Below are 20,109 nucleotides of genomic sequence, written 5' to 3'. Positions count from 1 at the left end.
TCTGCAGTGATGAAAGATGAGAGTGGAGGAGGGAAGTGTGGGGGTTCTGGTACACTTCACAGTCCTATTGCACTCTGGTGTGGAGATGGAGTCCACCTGGAGCTACACAGACCAGGGAAAGGAGAAGCAACCATGGCTGCTCATACAGACACCTGCTGCATACCACAGGATCTTAACACTGTTAGCATCAACAGCTATAGTCTGTAACACCTTATAAATGGGTAAATTGAATGACACAGTCCTGTTTCAGCTAGGGTAGAGTTAATTTCTTCTCAATAGCTCTCATTGTACTATGTTTTCTATTTAGAATGAGAATGATGTTGATAACACACTGATAATTTGGGGATTTTTGCTAAATCATGTTTATCCTAGGTCAAAGATTTCTTTTTTTCCTTGTCTCATGGTCTGCCAGTGAGGAAGTACACGACTGAATCTGTGAGGGCGCATAGCTGGAGCAGGTGACCTAACCAAAGTAATATTCCAGATCATAGAACAAGATGCCCAATATATAAGCTAAGAGGAGTTACCCAGAAAGGCAGCTGGTAACGGTCTGACATTGATCAGCAGAGGTGAGAAACTGCATTGTGCACCAATTTTTCCTCCTCTTATATTGCCATAATTGCTATTTTTTACCATTACTATTGCATTTTACTTTATCTTCAATTATTAAACAGTTCTTATCTCAACAAAATATTTTGCTTTGATTCTCCTCCCCATTCCACAGGAAAAAGAGAGGAGGGCTTGAACAAGGGGCTGCACAGTGCTTCATCTCCAGCCCAGCACACATCTTGGGTGATACTCTGCTGTAACCAAGGCAAAACCTTCTCTTATCTCAAGAAAGTGTTAAAATGCCTACCAGAGTGAAGTCTCTGATTTCAGGAATAACATTCAAAGCAGGACATTAGGTCTTCCATTCTCACTTTCTTTCTCAAGGCATGATTCCTTCTTTATCATGTTTTCCAAAATGTTTGCCCAAGTTATCTCCCCACTTTAAGCATGTAAATTGAATGGAGAAGTCCAGTACTCATGCTCTACAAATTACCTGTAGAAAGAGCTAACAGCATTTTTCCTACACGATGAATTTGGGATTGTAAAATTGGTAAGAGGACTAGGACACCTCTTCATGAAAACACAGACATCTTAAAAATGCTCACTCTTGCACAACTAAGAATAGGTGATTTCAACTCTGTACAGTGTTTAATGCCTATAGGAAATAGAAATTCCTGGAAACATCCTGGAAGAGGATACTGAAGTGGGGAGGGAACTATAAGCAAAAGTAAGAAAAAAGAAAGAAAAAAGAAGTCATAAACACCCCATTTGTGAGAGTCATCTCATGAGTTCAGAGAGGTACAGAGCAGGTATATACTCCTGAGCTTGGGCTCCTTTCATAGCCCATGGAGATAAAGGGGTGCATGGAGGACACATCTCATATCACCCTGAAAAGAATGTCTCAGATGTGTTGAACAGTTTGCATGCTGGCAGTACAGATTTGGTTTTCTACTGATTATAGAAGAGCCTTGGGGATTGGAAAATTCTGGTTTTAGTCAGAAGATTCCTATCTGTCTCTAAGGGGTTGAGCCTTTCATTTTTTTTCATGCAAGTATGGTCCTGAGAAGTGTATTTAATAATATACAACTACCTCATTGATTAGTTATTTAAATAAAAAGTATAGCAGGCTAACTGCCATTTCTCTAAAGAGAAGATGACAAAAGAGGAATTTGGATTATGTATCTTCTTAATAACTACTTTTGTATTTTTGCTTACTATAAAATCTAATACATATCAGGTGCTGGAAATTACATAGAAAAATTCAGAATAAGCTGTCAATTGTTACACTGTGTTAAAATAACTAAATCCCTAAATCCCTCTAGGTCATTACAGCATTTCTCCTTTTTTTTTTTTTTTTTTTTTTAAATAGATAAAAGGACTGTAAACACTTTTGACTTATTCCCATGAGTCAGGCACTGGTTTCCCCCCTCTGTTTGAACCAGCGGATTATTTCCGATACTGACCAACCACTGAGGAAAGCTTGCATGGGTCACAATGACTGCAGATATAACAGAGTCTATGTACTTCAAACAGAATGTTTTCAGGGTCTGTTGCAGCTATGTTTTCCGAAGCAATACTGATTAGTTGTGTTTGTTACCAGCTTTATTTATAGAAGTATCACCTTTAATGCCATCCCAAGCCCACTGGAAAAGGAGCAATCAATGATAAGTGGACAGGTGAGGAACTGCTAATAGTGTTTTTGCACTGGGAGATGAGTACTTGCTGCATCAAAGCTCAGAAAACATCAGATGAGCTCTTGTAGGATCAAGCCAAGTGAAATGATGTCCTTTTGTGGAAAAAACTGTATCTTTTCACAGAAGAGTAATTTATTACACCTGAGATCTCAACTGCATCGCATAAGCAGAGAGTTTCCAGTATGCTGGAAGTTTATACTCTAAATGTAAGTACCTTCGTTTAATGCAGTGAGTCTAAGAGACAGCATATAAAATCAAGGTAAAATACTAAGAAGAAAATTATTTGTTTAAGGTCACGAGACAGCTGAACTTTAAAGCAAAATCATGAGCAGTTTGGTTTCTAAAAAGATTAAAGTCCTCATTTAGGTATGACTTTGAGTTATCAATGGACATTAGGACACATCTGCATGCCTTACTTTAGTTCAAATAGGACTGTAGCCCTCTGCTGCACCCCGGACTGACAGGATGCTGTGTGGTAAGACACAGACATCAAGTCACACAGCTTTTGCATGACACAGGCATCTCTGGCTCCTTTAGAATAGTGATTTTCTTTTACACAAGACTAATCAGAATTAATTTTTTACAATGAAATATTGGAAACAATTTCTTGGGCAAGCTGCCAGGTACTTTAACCATCATGAAGGTTAAGAAAGAGAAAAACAATCAGCTGAAAACAAGAGCTTGTTCAACAGGCACAAAAATTTCCCTGCTAGTAATGTGCCTTGGAACTTTTCCAGCATTATAATCTAGTGTTGGATCTCTGTAGCCAGAGACAGCTTTGTCTTTCTCATATGTATCAATCTATTTAATATTTAATCCTGATTTGACATGGCATAGAGTAGTGGTTCTAAGAATGAACTACAGAAGCTCAAATTCTGCCTGTCCTACATGTTTGGGAAGTTTACATTAGTGCAAGTATCTTGAGAAAAGACAATTTTTTTTTGAAAGTTTGCATCTGTCCAGAGATTTGAAATGTTTAACAAGGCACTGTTTAGCGATTACATGTGACATGGTCAAAACTGCAATACAAACCTAATCTTAGGATGGCATATCACTTCCTGTGTGTGTGTGGTCTCTATGAGAGTGCCTTAAAAATAATACATTTTTCTTAAATTAAAATCTAATGCTTAGTCATTTCATTATATATTTATATATCCTTTTTTCACCTTGCCTGCAAATTTTACTGAGAGTTCAGCTGTGAAAATAGATCCTTCCCCTGTGTTACTTTCCACGTTTGCTTAAATGTATAACCATGAGACTGTTGAACTGTGATGAAGTGGTGTGTAATGGCAGCTAATTTTAAAAATCCATCCATTTTCCCAACTCAGTGACATGTGCAATTTCCACTGCAGTGACCTACTTAACAGAGCTGCAATCAAGGATGAGCACCAGGGTAAAATAATTTACTGTGGGAACAGACCATGCTGTTTCTCCTCTAGCTCCATTCCTGGTGCTTCTCCAAATCAAGACTCAACAGCTCATACTTCGATAGCAGATCTCACAGTATTATTAATTTTCTCCTTAAAATCCCCATTACATGCTTATTGATCAGCATCTATACTTCCCATTAGCTTCCAAACCTTGTGCTTTCCACATGATTGATTTGAAATCACTAAGCAGATATAGGAATAGCGGCAAGTAATTAAACCAAAAACTATACTTTGTCCAAAAATTTTCTCCACTGTGCCCATGGCAACCCCCTGGTGCTCATTCTTGGGTTATGGTTTTTCAGTGCCTGAGGTATGCAATGGATTGCCTGTAAACAACTTACTCGATTTCCCACCAAGCAACATCAACATACATCGCACTGTCAGTACTGCTGGGAGGATCATCAGATCTGCTCTCCAGATCACCTCCCAGGCATGTGATTTAAAAAAAGGTAAGACAGTTAAGGGAGGGGGAAGTGATCTCTCACCTTGTGCTCACATTTAAAACAAATCTCAGCTTCCTGCTTTCATTCCCTCAGGTTTCATCCAAGCCACAGACCTGAAGGATAACACCTTCATGCTCCACTTGGTTTAAAACACAAAGGAGGCTTTCACTGTATCATAAAACAAGTGGGAGGGGGGGAAATGACCTTTAAAATACGGTCTTTTCAGAAGATTTGCAAGAATTAACTGCATTTATAAATATTTGAATAGTTTGAATTTGGCTTAGGTGTGTCTTACACATCATGAAATAATCACCAACATGAAGATTAGTTGCCCACTTAAAGTTTCTTCACAATTTAGAAAAATACTGAAGCTAGAAAAAAAAAAGGCGCATACCTTCATTTATTACAAGGAAGTGCAATTCTAGTGGGGCCAGTGAACTTAAAGCACCACAGGATCATCAAGATTGTAAGAGATCTTCAAGATTGTCTAGTCCAACCAGCAACCCAGCACCACTGTAACTGCCCCAAAACCATATCCATAAACACTTAACATTATTAACACTGAACATCATTAACTGTATGTTCCTATACTGTTGCTTATCCTAGTAGGATCATCTACTCCATGACAAAAATAACCCCAAACAGATAAGAATATTGAAGCATTTATTCTTACCAACCTTGATGTTGAACTTCAGTTCATCTTAATTACCTTCCCTGTTACACACCTCTATTCTGGATCTTGAGCATTAGGGCCCTTTCTCTTATCTTTGATGGGCCAAAATCAGACATGAGGAACCAAGGAGGGAAAGCTAATTTTTTAGCTAATAAATGTACGAGATTTTTTTAGGAATATCTAAACAATTAATAATGATATTTATCAGCAGATAAAATTTGTTTGTAAAGACACATAAATATTAGGCAACCTTGTATTACTTGCTTTTCCTTATGCTGCATCCTAATCAACATTTTTTAATTATAACTCTGCAAGCAAACTTCTTCATTATGTCCTTTATACACACTAATGAAAGAATACATATGAGTGCTGCAAGACTTTTACATGAACTATGCACAGTTTAATAACTACCTGCATTTAGGCTGCCTCAGCTTCCCAGGACGCCCCACTGACAGCACCAACATCACTCAGAAGAGCTGAGGTCAGCTTTGGCATTCTGGGTTTTGCTGTTTTGTTTGCTTGTGTGTTCCTTGATGATCTAATCAGTTTTAAGAATTATAGCAGAAACTATCACATGAAAACAGGTATCACAATAGCACAGAAAGCTCCACTGCTGCCATGCATCCAATTCATATAGATCTGATTTTGAAGAATTAGTCCATAACATAACACCTTGTGAGAAACTTACACATTTGCAGGTTTAATTCCACAATCAGTGGGATGGTAACTCACATGTATTCAGAAAGAAGCCAGCATGCTCAAAAGGGCACCTTTAACATACCTTTTTTTCTAAGCCCTTGAACACCCACCTCTTTTTCCACAACCCTTCAAATGTAATTCCCCCCTCCCACTGGTAAATAATAAAAAGAAAGCTCAAAGTATGGAGTTAAAAAACAGTCCTGACATCTTTCTGCCTGCGAAAACTACTTACAAAAATACTGGAATATATAAACCACTCAAAAATGGAAACGAAACCTGGAAGACGTCACTCATGTCTCAGCACAGACTAAACTGAAAACAACCTACCAAAACAAGCCAAGGTACTGTTGACCATAAAGTCAAGAGTATTTTTGGATGGCCAAAGTAAGTGCCCTAATGTTACACAGCAATACTAACTCCTGAGACTTCACTTTGGGTAAAGAAGCAGTTTCCCAGGGGAAGTTGCCAGGATGAGTTAATGGTCATGAGTGGAGCACACATTTGAGCAAGGGACCGGTACTAGAGACCACACCACTGGAAGTAGCAAAGAGTTTGTGATTCAGATAGAGAGCATGTGTTTGAATTCACCACCCAATTTTACATCAAGAGATGCAAGAGCATTTCTTGGGTCAAAGGGCCTGCACAAGATGTGCTTCAATCCAGGGCTGGAGAAGAGCCCGGAATGTGTTTGTCCTGTCCTCTTGGCCTGGTGGCACCAAAGTAAGGATTTAGAGCAAGAGGGAGCTGTGCCAAATTCCCTGGTCTGGGTTAGATAAGGATCACATCTAGATGTGCACCACAGGCCAGTTCATGATTTAGTGGATCTTTTTATGAATGTAGGAATAAATGAAGAAAAGGGTCACTGCTTGGTCATGCAACTGGCATCTTCAAGCAACAGGCTTCATCCTTGGAGGGATGAAGGCTGCCCTCTGAGTGTTCAATGTCCTTTATCTTCTTTTAATAATTAAAAACTCCAGTTATAAGACTTACATCTAGCAGTGCAAAGGATGGTTGCAAAAAAAATTTGTCTGGAGAGGAGAACAACATTGAATACTTTTTCCCATCACTTCTGACAAATCTATTCCTGCAATTTAATTTTCTACTGAAGCTGCAAGCCTGCAAGTCTAAAATGAATGTTTTGCTTTGCAGAACAGAAATCATCTAATGATGAAAACTCACTATCTGGGACATGAGGAATTCATATTATAGATTGAGAGATAATTACAAATGGTAAATATATTACTTTCAGGAGGCTTTGTTCATGACAGAAAGCACACTGAGGGACCTGCAGTTCAGTAATGGCACAGATTTTCCTGAAAAAGATGTAATTATTATATACGTTTATACATTTAATCAAACTCTCTCAAGTGGCTTGCCTTTTTTTAGATTCCATTTTTAGCTCTTAAGAAATAAGTAATTTTGAAGAATGAGATATGTTAGGAATTATTTATTAGATCTATGCTACTCTTTAATAAAGTCTTTTTTTTTTAATGCTTTAAATGATGCAGGTCACTTGTGCTTGACCATAATAAGGCAATAAAAGTATCCTTCTGTTCACCACAGCAGAGCATTTAGCTCCCTAATCACAGTGCTTCATGCACCAGTGTTAAAAAGAAGAATAGTAAAGAATCATCACTGAACTCTTACCAAAGCAGGAATTGACAAAGCCATACCACCTACAAGCATGATCCCCTCCGATCCATTTGCCACGGATGTTGGATGCAAAACTGAGGGTAGTGCCCGAGATGCACACTAGCATGTCACTGACACTGATGTTCAGGAGAAGCATGTTGACTGGGTTACGCAGGGTTTTAAACTTGCAGAAGAGGATGAGGACAATCAAGTTATTCAAGAAACCAAAAAACAAGATTAATCCGAGAAAAACAGCCACTACTGTGTGCCCACTTCGTGAGAGTCCAGCCCTTGGCTCAACAGGATGTGCAGGTGCACCAAAGCTCAGGTTATACATCCAAGTGTGGTTCATTTCGGTCTTTGTCATGGATCAGTGAGGGCAGAAATCAGGGTGCCCTTTGCAAAAGGGCAGTTTCCCAGAAGTCATTCCATCACAGATTAAATCCTCTCAGGAGCCTTGCGATCTTTGTTTAGATGATATATCTCTTAGATGGTTATACAGGTGTGAAACACGATATTGCAGCACAGAATTACTTTCCTTCACTGTGCCTTTCCAGGTGTCTGCTCTGCAGTAACTCCAGGGCAACAGAACCAAGTAAGCAATCGCCTCAAATTCATCTTTCTTGTTTAAACCTAGGATAATATTAGATGACCTTTTTTGATGTTCAGAATGGAAAGTATCTTAAAAAGATGTTTCAGTATGATCTCCTCCTTCAGAGCAGATGGACAGCCCTATCCTTTCCTCTGACAATGAGTGTCTTTCTGAAAATACAGAAAAAATAAATGGTTAAAACCATTTGTTACAGCTCTTTCCACACGAAAAACAAAAAATAGGTACATAATTTACTAACAGTTCCTCCTATTTTAAACTGTAACAAATATCTCTAATTCTTTTCAGTTTTTACTCTGATTTTTAAAAGAAACATCTGTTTGTCTACATTTCTTTTGATGTTTTAAGCAATTTTTCCCTAGCTCAGTTTAGCATTCAGAAGGTCGTTTGCACCTTCCTAGTAAAGTTCCTTATGTGAGAAAACATATCTTTTGCATCAGCTTCCCAGAAGAACTCTGTCTTCCTCCACATTAAGTCAATCTACCCCAAACGAAGTTTGATTTTTGGCTTGACCTTAATTAAAATAATGACAAATTTAGGAGGAGAAGGTATTTCTTTACCCAGAAAGAAAAATATCAAATGCAGTTCCTCAAGCTCTCATGTGCACACAAAGGTTTGCAGATCTGTGATAACAATCTCTCTCCTCCCACATTTACCAGTGAACAGATGTCTTCCTTTATTATTTATAAAGCAGCCAAACACCCAAAGCCTCACATCTCTCATATCACAGGTGTAAATTTTATCCACATGCAGTGAATACATTGCTTGTGTGTTTTGTGAAACAATAGTGTTTAATGTGGATTCATAACTACGTAGTCTACCTTCTCTGTGGTTGCCAGCAAATTCTGCACAGTGTTTCATAAAAGTGGAGATGTGTGTATATGTGTACATATATAAGAGTTTCCACTCAGTGCAAAATGCATGATTATGCATAACTTGCTGGACTAAAAAAATTGAAAACTTCTCTTTCATGTGTCATGTACTTCTAGAATGATTGCACACACATTAAAATGGAGCATCTCCTATATTAGTCCTAACTGTTGTTTTCTGGAAATTGTCTTGTAAAATATGTATTTAGCAACTGGAAAATTGAGAGTTCAATTTACTGAAGATTCAGAGGTTGCTTGCTTTTTTCTTTTATATCTTTGTGTCATGGTAAGAATTTAGAACAAAATTTTCTATTTCTTTTCTTTCACAAACTCACTGTGCTAAATGTTGCAGTGATTTTAAAGTCATATACAGACTGTCTTAAGGTTTTTTTCTGGTGAGTAAATTATGTACACTTCACAGACCTTCTACTGTTTAGTCATAGAGAACCTGAAACACTGATGCTTTCTGATTTTTTTCCTCCCCCTTTAGGAGGTGCATGGTAATTTATGTTGGAAAGGCTCCCAGGTAGCATATCTAAGAGAAAGAACTTTTTAAGTCCTCTTCCTACAATTTTGAAAAAAAAAAAAATCTCCTACCCAATTCTGGTTACAGGTTATAGAAGGAAACTAACCGAGTCTCACCATCAATATACTCTAAATTGTATATAGCGTTTAAAAGAACAGAGTGAAAATTTAGTAGAACAAAAACCAAATCTTAAAAATACTCTTCTGAGCATTTCTCCTATGCGAACAGGCTGAGAGAGTTGGGGTAGCTTAGCCTGGAGTAGAGAAAGCTCTTGAGAGACCGTGTTGCAACTTTTCAGTACTTAAAGGGGACTTCAGAAAAATGGGGAGAATCTTCTTATCAGAGCCTGTAGCAAAGGGGTAAGGATTTAAAATTAAAGTCTGGTCAATTTAGGGTCAATAATGAAGAAGTTTTTTGCAACAAAGGGGGGTTGAAACACTGGAACAGGTTGCCCAGGGAGGTATTAGATTCTCATCCCTGGTAGTGTTCAAGGTGAGTTTGGACAGGGCTCTGAACAGAGTCTTCATCTCTGAGCTGATGATGTCCTTGCCTATCACATCAGGGCAGTTGGACTAGATGACCTTTAGATGTCTGTTCCAACACAAATTATCCCATGATTAAAAATTTAGCTCAAAACATGAATAATAAATTGTAGGTCTATTATACAGCCATCCTGCATTCTTAAAAATATACCAAGAGTTCATATTTATAGTGCTTATAAAAGGACATTTTATAAGCATCCGGGGACTTACAAAAGTCCCTAGATGGGACTCAGCTGACTAAAATTTAGCAGTGTGACACCAAGGTCCAGCCCAGTGTCCAGATCATTTCTCCACTGACCACTAGTCACACAGTTTTAGCTGGGCAAGTTCTGCCCTGGTGTGTTGGGAAATGAGACCTTAATGCACATGAAGACATGCAGGTCCTGAAAGTTCAGTGTAAGGCACATTTTAAAATTATATTACTCGATATCAAAAGATTACAAACATGATGAACAAAGATGAACTTCAAAAAGTTTTGGGTGAACTTAGGAGACAGAGGTCTGCAGAGGAAGACATCTGAAGATCTGGGCTATGTGGGATTAGGTTTTTTTTTTAGGAGCTCATGTATAAAGTTCTAAGTTTTTACAGTTGTGGATGAGGTAAAAACTACATTCAGATTTTAAAAAAAGCTTCTAAACTCCCATATTAATCCCTTGAAGAATGGGTCCAAGTTTACCCAATGTTAGCATTTAACTGAATAATACACATTATTGTTGAAAAAACACTTGTAGATGAGCTTTTGTGCTCAAAGGTTCACTTGATTTTTCTTTTTTTTTTTTCCTCCAGAGAGATTGTTTGGTTTAATAGAGGTTACTCTGGAACTCTATAAACCATGTCTTACTCTGCACTCCCCAGGGCTCCATGACCTAGAAGGACAGCTTGAACCCTCCCAATTCCTAGCAAACTCAGGAGCTTAAAGGATTGCCAATTCTACTTCTCAAAAAATGTTTTAAAACTCCAAAGCAATACAACCTACTATTCCACCCAAGGCAAATAAATGAGCATCCAACTTGTCCCCTTGAATTTGTCAGAGCTGACAGGGAATGGAAAATATACCCAAAGTGATATAAAATATATGGCCAGGTGAAATGGGCCAAAAGTTTGTTTAACGTCACCAGCTATGAAATGCTGCATCTGTTAACTGGTTCTGACAGTAAAAGTCTAAAGATACAGCAAAAACAGATGTCCATCACTGCTTGTATTTTCTCTGAAGTAGTCTGCTGGAAAAAAATGAGGTTTCAGAAGATGTTAGCTCAGCTTCTGGGAGCACAGGCTTTAATCCAGAGAGTGAGAGGCTTCTTTTCGCACTTGACACCACACATTAGTTTGAGCAGTGAAGTTGGTTTATTTCCCTTCTCACTTTACTACCAAATAACTTACTGAACACATTAGCTTCACGGGTTTCCAGCTGGGAGATTTCTTTACCATCTTCTCATGCAACATTGTGCAACATTCCAAAGATGATGCTTAATTCACTTTAAAAATTTGAAATCTGAAGAAAATGCATAAAATAAATTAAATCAAACTTCATACTACTAAAAAAAAAACTTACCCTTTTCCATCATATCTATATTGTTCTCTTAGGATATAAAGGAGCTATAAAAAACCCTCTTATATTTACATAGCCACACAATCTAAATCAACTCGTTCACTTCATATAAAAATAAATTTTAAAATAGTTGTTTTCCTTCATTTAACAACTCATATTTCTAATGAAAAGTTAAATTAAGAAACAAACAAACAAAAAGCATCCAAACCAACCCCCTTACATAACATTTCAAAGACAATCCCAAATGAAATTTTATTAAGGAAGAATCACTTTTTTGACCTGCTAACAGAATTATGACAGCAATAGTGTATTGTTAAATTGACGTACATTTAAGCTCATCTTCCAGATGAGAAACTGAATTGCTTTTAACAGAAAAGATCCAAAATCAGAAGTATCATCTGAAACAATTCTTTTAAAACACAGCCGAAAGACGGGGGTCTCAATTGGACTTCACAACACTTGAAGTCAGAATTTCCATCTGTTCTGGACTACTTTTCCATGCTCCAAGCCACACTGCAATATTTTAAGATGTCCAGAGAGAGGTCTTTAGAACTAAGCTAGAAGACTGAGAGGAGATTTTATGGTTCAGAAGTTTGGGTATCTCCAGCTCCCACAAAATCTCCTGCTTGTGGAAGAATCTCTTGTATGCAGGTCAGCAGACTTACTTTCAGCAGTTCATGTTCACGACACAGACAGACATGTAAATGAGAACAACATAAGTACAAAACATGTGCGATGAAGTTCACACGTTTGAATGGTGTACTATTTATTCAAGGGGAAAATCTAAATGTGGCAAACCCAATCTTTTGAAAAAGAAGCTACTTTCATTTAGTATACTGAAAGTTAAGGCAACCCCTCTTACGTACAAAGAGGAAGTTTATGCACAGAAATGTCTGTGCTGCGAGATGAGGCACACACATTCCTGAGCTGGGCTGAAGCCATCAGGAGTGTCCCAGAGCCCAGCCGGGACGGCGGCGGCAGCGGGGTCTGAAAGCACCTCCCAGATGCCAGGCTCTAAACACTGCACCAAGCAAAAACCTCTCCAGCCAACCTCCGCTTAGGATTCTTCCTTCACAAACTTTTTTTACACTTCTTGGGGAGGGGAGGGTGGAAGAAAAACCCACCTGTGTCTTTCATCCACAGCAACCCAAAGGGAAAACAGCCACCCAAGTCTGCGGCAAACACGTCCCGAGCGGCGGCACCAGGAGCCCCGGTACCCGGGTTGCCCTCCCGGGCGGTGGTCGCTCACGCTGCGCGGGATGGAGGCGGCGGGCTCGTCCTGCCCGCTCACATCCTTCTCCTTCTCCCCTCCCCGGTGGGCTGCGGGGACATCCAGCTTCGAGAGGGCGGGGCAGAGTGGACAGATGGTTTTGCTAAGATAAGGAATACGAGCGAGGCGCATCGCGTCCCGCTCCCGCCCGCGGCTCCCAGCGCAGCCCCCGCAAGCTCCGCCCGCGTCGGGGCGGTGCCGCAGCCGGGGCGCCCCGAAATCGGCACCCAGCGCCCCGAAATCCGCACCCAGCGCCCCGAGATCCACACCCAGAGCCCCGAGATCCGCACCCCGAGATCCGCACCCAGCGCCCCGAAATCGGCACCCAGCGGCTCGCAGTCCGCACCCAGCCCGGCTGCCCCTCCTGCCACGGGGATGCTCCCTCAGGACATCCTCGATGGTGCCAGCACGGCTGCACAGCGAGTTCGGGCTGGGCGCTCTTTTCACGCTTACTGCTGGCAAACACTTTTTCTGGTTTTGTTAAGCAAGCAGATATAAACACCTGCTCGGCAGAGACCAGGAATGCAGTTTAAACACGTGTCAAAATCTGGCGGTTTTGACTTGACAAAACCAAAACCAGACATATCTTGTGTATAATTTATCAGTAATCTGCTTTATCTGTGTTTTCCAGAAATCTTTACATTTTAAACATTTACAGACTGAACAAGCACTGCGGTTGCTGTGTGCTGAAACCAATGTTTTCAGAAATGTGTCTGCGTATCTCAGAAATAGCATATGGCTTGAAACGCTATGTAGTATTGTCACTACTGCCTTCTACTATACTGGGCTTTGAGACATACTGCTCTGGTCTTCCTACAGAGGAAAAAAATGTGCCCATGGGGAATGAATTGCTGGATAAAACCACAGAGAGAAAAACTAGAGTATACTTTGCTTTGTTGAACATCTCTTAGCTCTGGTTCTTGCCGATTTTCTAATAAGTCTTTAAAATTTGTAGATCACAGTTAAAGCCTGTAAAGTGATCATCATAGTACTATTATAAGAGGTTAAATCCATCTAGAGTTAACCTCTTATCTGCTCACAATTGCAGCTTTTTCACCATCTTGGCTTCAAGACAGATCTGCCAATGTACCTATCACTAAAGAAAAATAGTCCATAAAAAAAAAAAAAAAAGAAAAACAAAAAAAAGAAAAAAAGAGGTGTTGTGAAGTTTACTCATAAAATCTTTTCCCAGTGGAAGCCTAAGCAGACCTCATCAGCTGTATTAATAACAATATTTTGTTCCACAATTCAGCCTAAATAAAACTATTTTATTATATAAAATAAGCATTTTTGGAAGAAATAAATCAGGAAAATACTTAATACCATCATTTTCAGAAAACACACTGAATCACAATTTTGTTGATTAGAATTCTACTGTAAACTAAAAAGTATTTCTCCCAGAATAAAAATAAAAAATAAAAAGCCCAAAATATTGTTTAAATGTCACACTCAGAGAGAGAACAGGAGTGTACCTCCTTCAGAGATGCCTAACTAAAATTAAAATTAAGAGTGTTCATTTTTTAAAATGTCACTTGTAAAATGTCTACTTGTGAAATTCTTTATTATGGCATCTAGTTACAAAAACAACCACAGTCACTAGTTGCACATATTCACAATAATTTTTCAACATCAAGAAAATATGTGTTGTTAAATTGAACTTCATTACCTGGTGCAAACTCAGACAAAACTGCTTACTAAAAATACTGAAAAAAGTAATTTGAAATTAACTTACCTGCTATGAACTTGGAAGAGTTCAAAGAGTGGATTGTAGCAGCAAAAAAAAAAAAACACAAACCCTTGTCAATACCAAAATATCATTAGGCAGTTTATATTCATTGAATGTCCTTTTGTGTCACAGATTCAGAGCAGTTTGGCAGTATTACTAATCACCAGGGTGTATTAGTGAAAAGTTTCCATGCTCTGGGTGCTGTCTATGTGGGTTGTAACTCTGACATCCTGGTGGGGCTTTGGAAATCAAGCATGAGTGTTTGATCATAATTCCTGGTTTGATTTAATTAAAAAAAAATAATAGTGAATTTCAGCATCTCCCATGAATTTCCTGATTGCCTCTTGCTTTCAAATAAATCTTGTGAGTTTTAGTGAAGTCTCAAATATCATACAGAAGAAGGGACAGCAAATTCATCAAGTGGGGAGCAGTACTGAGAACATCTGCTGTTGCATTCACCTACATCTGCACAGCATGTGGGAAGTTGAGATTGTGTCCAGTTATTTGAAAGCGTGTATGAGTTATGTTACTTTCTTATGTTCCTATGGGAACTGCTTTTAGTATCCTCATTTATAATCTCCCCAACTTTGCTCTTGGAGAAAGACCCAGTTAGTCCAGCTTTGCACTAGGGATAACCTCTGTTATGCTGTTCTAAAAAGAAAAAAAGTTTCCTCACTCTTTCCTTACTTTTACAAAAAAAAAAAAAAAAAAAAAAAAAAAACAGCCATTATGGTTTCATTAGCTCCATATGTGATGTAGGGCAGTTCCTGGGCTCAGTGACATGCTGTGCATACTCAAGATACTAAAGAGTGGGGGTGCATTCCACGGTTTTGCCAAGAAGCTACCGTGAAAACATTGGAATCATTTTGTTTTACATGACAGTAACAAAATAAGGGGAAAACATAGGGAAAGGGAAGAAAACTGTTGATGTCTTGGGGTTCTGAAGGGTCAGGGTGGCCTTGAGATCATAAAAGTCCTTGTTCCCTAGCCCGACACAGTCAAAGAAGAAGCTCGGAATGTGTCTGATTGCGTTTTCAAGGTTATTTCTCCTTTTCTATAAAATTCTTTCTCTGACCTGCCAAGCTCTAGCTGGCAAGGAGGCCATAGCATTCTGCCCTGCCCTCTCGGGGGGTGTTTTCCTTTTATATCAAAAGTTACGTATAGTCTGTTTATAATTTATTACCAATTCCTATCATCTGTGTTAGACTGTGAATCTCTGCCTTGAACCAATAGAAAAGTGTCACCATCACACCAAGACATGGAGGACAAAAAGAAAGGAAAGAAGGCTAGGACACACCCAAATTCCACTATCTTGTACTCCCTTGAACCCCATTCTAAAAATCCAAAAATTCTACTTTTCCACCCTGTGTTAGTTCAAATATCAAACTACTAAAACCCTTGTGACTTTTAATTCCTCATACAAAATTGACAGCTTTTTCCACAGGCTAAAATTGAAGCCACAGATGTTTTTGACTTCATGCCAGGGTCTCTGAGATCCCTGCCAGGGTCTTGAGACAGCCAGGGCAGACAGAGGGATGTCCTGGACTCCTACAGGAAACTCTTCTGCTTGTCCACAGCTGTAAGCACTAATAATTCTTAAAATCCTTACTATGATGGCATTTAACAATGAAGCAAAACCAAAGTATCCCCAGATTTATCACAGTTTCCCACAACCTATGCCTAAGAAATCAACTCATTGATTGCTTGTAAAGAATGACAGTAGATGACAAATGCACTGGCCCGGATTACACATTTAGATATTTTGGATGGCACAGATTCCACTGTTTGTGAATTTGGAAAGAGAACACTAGATGTGAGTCCAGGATTAAAATTGCTCATAATCTCCTTATTCTTCAGAAATCATATGAAGGCAAGTCTGAAAGCAGCTACTAAAATTTAGGATTATATATTAAAAATACAATCATTCCTGTTTTGGAATTAAGATAATAACATGTTACATCATATTAAAACCACTATTAAAAGATTTTGAAATGCCTCCAGAACAGTGTGGAAGAAGATAATTTTAATTTCATATAAACTAAGGGAGAATTTGTGAGTCAAAGCCAAGTTTCTTCACCTAAAAGCAATTTTTAGGTTCAGTTACCCACACAGAGGTATCTAATGTGATTGAGATATCCTTGAAAAATCCCATTCAACTATTTTCTAAAAGCCAGAGAAGTGTGAGTCTGCAAAAAGCAGTCTAATAGAAGATATTATTTGTAATAGAGGCTCGAAGCTGTATGCATGAAGCTTATCTATTTTTCCAAGTATATTATCTGGCCTAATAAGAGATGCTAGAAGTTCTGTCTAGAAACTTTGCCTTAATAGCCACTACTGTGTCTGTTTCTTTATAGTCGTACTATAACCCAACAGTTCTTTCCATCAACCATGTCTACTTCCCAAATTCTTGTGTCAGTCCCTCTCGCACCTTGAGGAATTTTGCACCCGTCTCATCAAAGCCCAAGGGACTGCAGAAGCCTAAGACGCCAATCCAGAGCTCTTTACCCCTGCATCATTTTCTGACCTGATTTTTCTTTGAGGAAAGCTTTTCTCCTACGCAATAGAAAGGGAACAAAACTTGTGAGTTTCCTGATTCTTGTTCAGAAACCACCGCTTGAGATGTGGAAGGCAAAGCACTGCTTTTCTCTAGCTTTGTTCTGTCTGGCCATTCCACCCTCCACTGGTGGTTGAGACAACTGGGTACCAGTCAGAGCTTGTCAGTAATTTGGTAGACAGCTGAGGCAGTTTGCTTTCTAGCATTATCTACCACTCAGCTGAAATCTGTTCTCTCCCTACTTATAACACAAGCCAGCAGCAATGTTAATGGAAAATACTGAGCAATTTGTCAGTTCAAGCTAGCAATGCATACAAATGTCAGCCCAGCCAGAGGGAGAAGACAGGGCTCTGAGCTGTTTTGTATTTCTGAATATGCTCTTGCCACAGTGCTACATCTTCGTTTTCTTAGCAACTTCTTATCTGTTCCTTTGAATCAACGGTGAATTTTTTTTTTTTACAGTAGATACATTTCATACCAGATGTGAAACTTGTTTCCTTCAACTGGCAGACTGTTTCCAGCAAAAGCAAGGAAGCAGGTGTAGAGCCCACCAAGAGTAGACGTATGGAAGAATAGATTAGGGTGCAGAAATCCTTTTGTGAGGTCATCACAGAGGAGGATGAAATCACGTGTATTGAAAGATTGGCAAGAATCTTCAATTTGTTTCACAATATGGAGGTTATCTGGTAGCTGGAAAGTAATGTTTTTATTAGAGTGGGAAACTTAGTTGTACTCTATGAATACTTCCTCTTGTTCCTGGGCGTTCTTGGTAGCAGCTTTTTGTGAGACATTGATTTGGGCACCAACCATCTGGGCCATGCAAGTTCTATGAAACCCTGAAATATATGATGCCACGTTTTCACTGCTGAAGGAACCTGTGCCACGCACTTAAAGCCAGTTGTGTTATTTCTCAGCACTGATAAGGTACATTTGAGAGCAGACAGCCACCCTGCTCAGTTTCAGTAGGTTTTCTTACATGTATAGGATACTCGGCTTTCTCTAAGCTACAAATCCACAGACACCTTCCATGCTGTCAGGTCTGAGAGTATAAACGTTTCTTAATATTCACACAAGATCTCAGCTCACAATTTTTGCCTTGTCCTGTACCTTGGTTTGGAAGGAGAACTAAACACAAAAATCAACTGCTTGTCCTGATTTACCCCGTCCATATCCCTGGGCTGGATGTTCAGAAGCCACAAGGCTGAGATATGGACTGAGACATGTCAATACCATGACAGAGTAATAATAGAGATAGTGGGATAAAGGGACAAATGTTTTGGGATCTGCACCTTAGAATTTATCAGCAGCTGTAATTTTTTGTGCTCTGGGTGATATAAAGGGTCATATCCATGTTCAGGACTTAAACTGGTGTAGAGGTATAACTTTTGCCCTTTTGTTCCTTGTGTTCTTGAAAATGAATACTCTATAGTCTTTTATCATAATTATTTCCTTAGTAAGAGGAGATGCTTATCATTGGGCTTCTTTCTTCTTTTCTTATTTTAGTACCTAAATCTCTAGTGTCCAGTTTAATTTGGTCCTATGACAATCAAAAATTTAATTTAAAAAAGCTTTTACTTATTTAAAAATGCTTCAAGCATAACACCAGTTAAATTGATGTGAAAAGTTCAGAAAAAGAGCTTCAGAATTACTAGTTGTGTATACTGTGTTTTGGGTTTTTTAAAAAGGTAAATAAAAGAAAAGTCAAATTATGTAAATCTGGAAGCCTCAGAAGTTAAATGAATTTGAAGTAACTATAGGTTTTAAAATGGAACAATGTGCAACAAGTCCAACAGTGGTTATACTCATTTGATTTATACACACATAAAAAGACACATTTTGTGTCATTCTGCGAATTTCATTAATATTTTAAATCTGTCTAAGGACTCAAAATTACCAGCTAGTAAATTTTCCTATATAAGTCAGGAGCAAAATCAATTTTTCTAAAGTGCTGCCCCATTCTTGTCTCTTTCATAGGAATTGGTCCTGAAGGGGTTTTTCCATCAACACATTCTGCTTTCAGGATGATGAAAATTATTTACATCCATTTTAAAGCAAAGCACAGTCAGCATGTCAAAGCATAGTAACAAGACTTCCAGTGCAACACAAACTGAACTTCTTATGAGCTGGTATCTCAGAGAATTAAAAAAAATATTTTCAGCTCCACAATTGTCATTATTTTGATCACTTCCAATGATTTCATTCTTGTCAAAATTATAAGTAGAATTTGAAAATGCATCTCTCATATGCCTCTTAACACTGCCTTTTTTTCCCCCTATGGTCTCTGCCAAACTTTCTTTTCCTTACTCTTCCTGTGTTACCCTTCTTCAGGTAAAACCTCAAATCTTAGAAGCCTGTTGTGATGAATTGGGACTAAATCTTGACTTTCAATATTCGGGATGAAATTTCAGTTTAGCTTAATGATTTTTTTTTTTCTCCGAAGGTTTAGTGGTAAAAATATAAAGCTGGTGCAAATGGAGGACAAAGATGGTTTCATTCTCCAACTGTTTCTCTCAGAAAAAAATGTATCAGATTATGTCCTACAGAAGTATCAATTCCATGACATTTTGTACCACTCAGGAAAAGCAATGTTTGTCGTATTTCTGAATCACTTTTTTGTGAAGCTGTAGTAGGTGATAGCTCTGCAGCTGGTCTCTGAAGACATGGTGAACAGTGAAACTAATAGTCTCTTAATTTTTATTAAATTAAAAGTCAGTTTTAATTGGTTAATGCTAAGCATGTATTTTGTTCTATGAGAAACTGAGAGATTTATACATGTATTATTCCATAGGTACATATTGATCTTGTTCATATTTTTACTAAGCATAGCTTAATCTTGGTCATAAAGGCTAAAGTCTCCCTTTCCTACCACTGAATCTTTGATTCCAAAATTAGAAATCTACAGTCTCCCACAATTTCATTAAAAGTATAAAACTAACACTAGCTTTCATTCTTCATGAAAAATATACCCATGCATCAAGTTCATCTTTTGACATAAGTTGTCCATCAGCATTTGCCCACACAGTTCACATATATATCTCACATGTAGCCAAGAAATAATTTGTGCTTAATTTACAGAAAAAAAATAACCATATTACAGGTATTTCAGAGTGTTACACATTCAGAAACGTGTTTTAAGCAGGCATCATTTGCAAAATATTTATTTGCTTTGTATTTCCCTTTATATCTAGCTGTAGAGCAAGGTTTTGCAGCAGATGTAATACACACTGCCAACAGGAGCAGCCATGTTCCGTAAGACCAAGGTTTCTTACAAAATCAGTAGATTTTTAGCAAGATGACAGCTGTTTTTCCTTGGCATTAGTGATTAAAAATCCCTAAGAGAATA

General features: G+C 38.4%; 2 protein-coding genes across 2 annotated transcripts in view; both read right to left on the bottom strand.

Annotated features, from left to right (window-relative positions):
- LOC146768763 (pinopsin-like) overlaps positions 1-7,487 on the bottom strand; it is a 78,557-nt gene extending 71,070 nt beyond the window's left edge. The window contains exon 1 of the mRNA XM_085583319.1: positions 7,136-7,487. Coding sequence (XP_085439445.1) covers positions 7,136-7,487 — 352 coding nt within the window. The remainder of the gene's footprint in view (positions 1-7,135) is intronic.
- Positions 1,918-13,072, bottom strand: LOC144245945 (uncharacterized). The gene is made up of 3 exons (XM_085583330.1): positions 12,341-13,072; positions 11,048-11,159; positions 1,918-7,882 (listed from the first exon to the last, which is right to left on the bottom strand). The coding sequence occupies exons 1-2, from the start codon at positions 12,616-12,618 to the stop codon at positions 11,135-11,137; spliced, it is 303 nt and encodes a 100-aa protein (XP_085439456.1). The 5' UTR covers positions 12,619-13,072; the 3' UTR covers positions 1,918-7,882; positions 11,048-11,134.
- Positions 13,073-20,109: the final 7,037 nt, after the last annotated feature.

This window comes from Lonchura striata, chromosome 1 (assembly GCF_050655825.1).
Source record: "Lonchura striata isolate lonStrDom1 chromosome 1, ASM5065582v1, whole genome shotgun sequence".
Lineage (NCBI taxonomy): Eukaryota > Metazoa > Chordata > Aves > Passeriformes > Estrildidae > Lonchura > Lonchura striata.
Note: the sequence above shows the minus strand (reverse complement) of the source record. Positions and strands in the feature narration are given on the sequence as shown.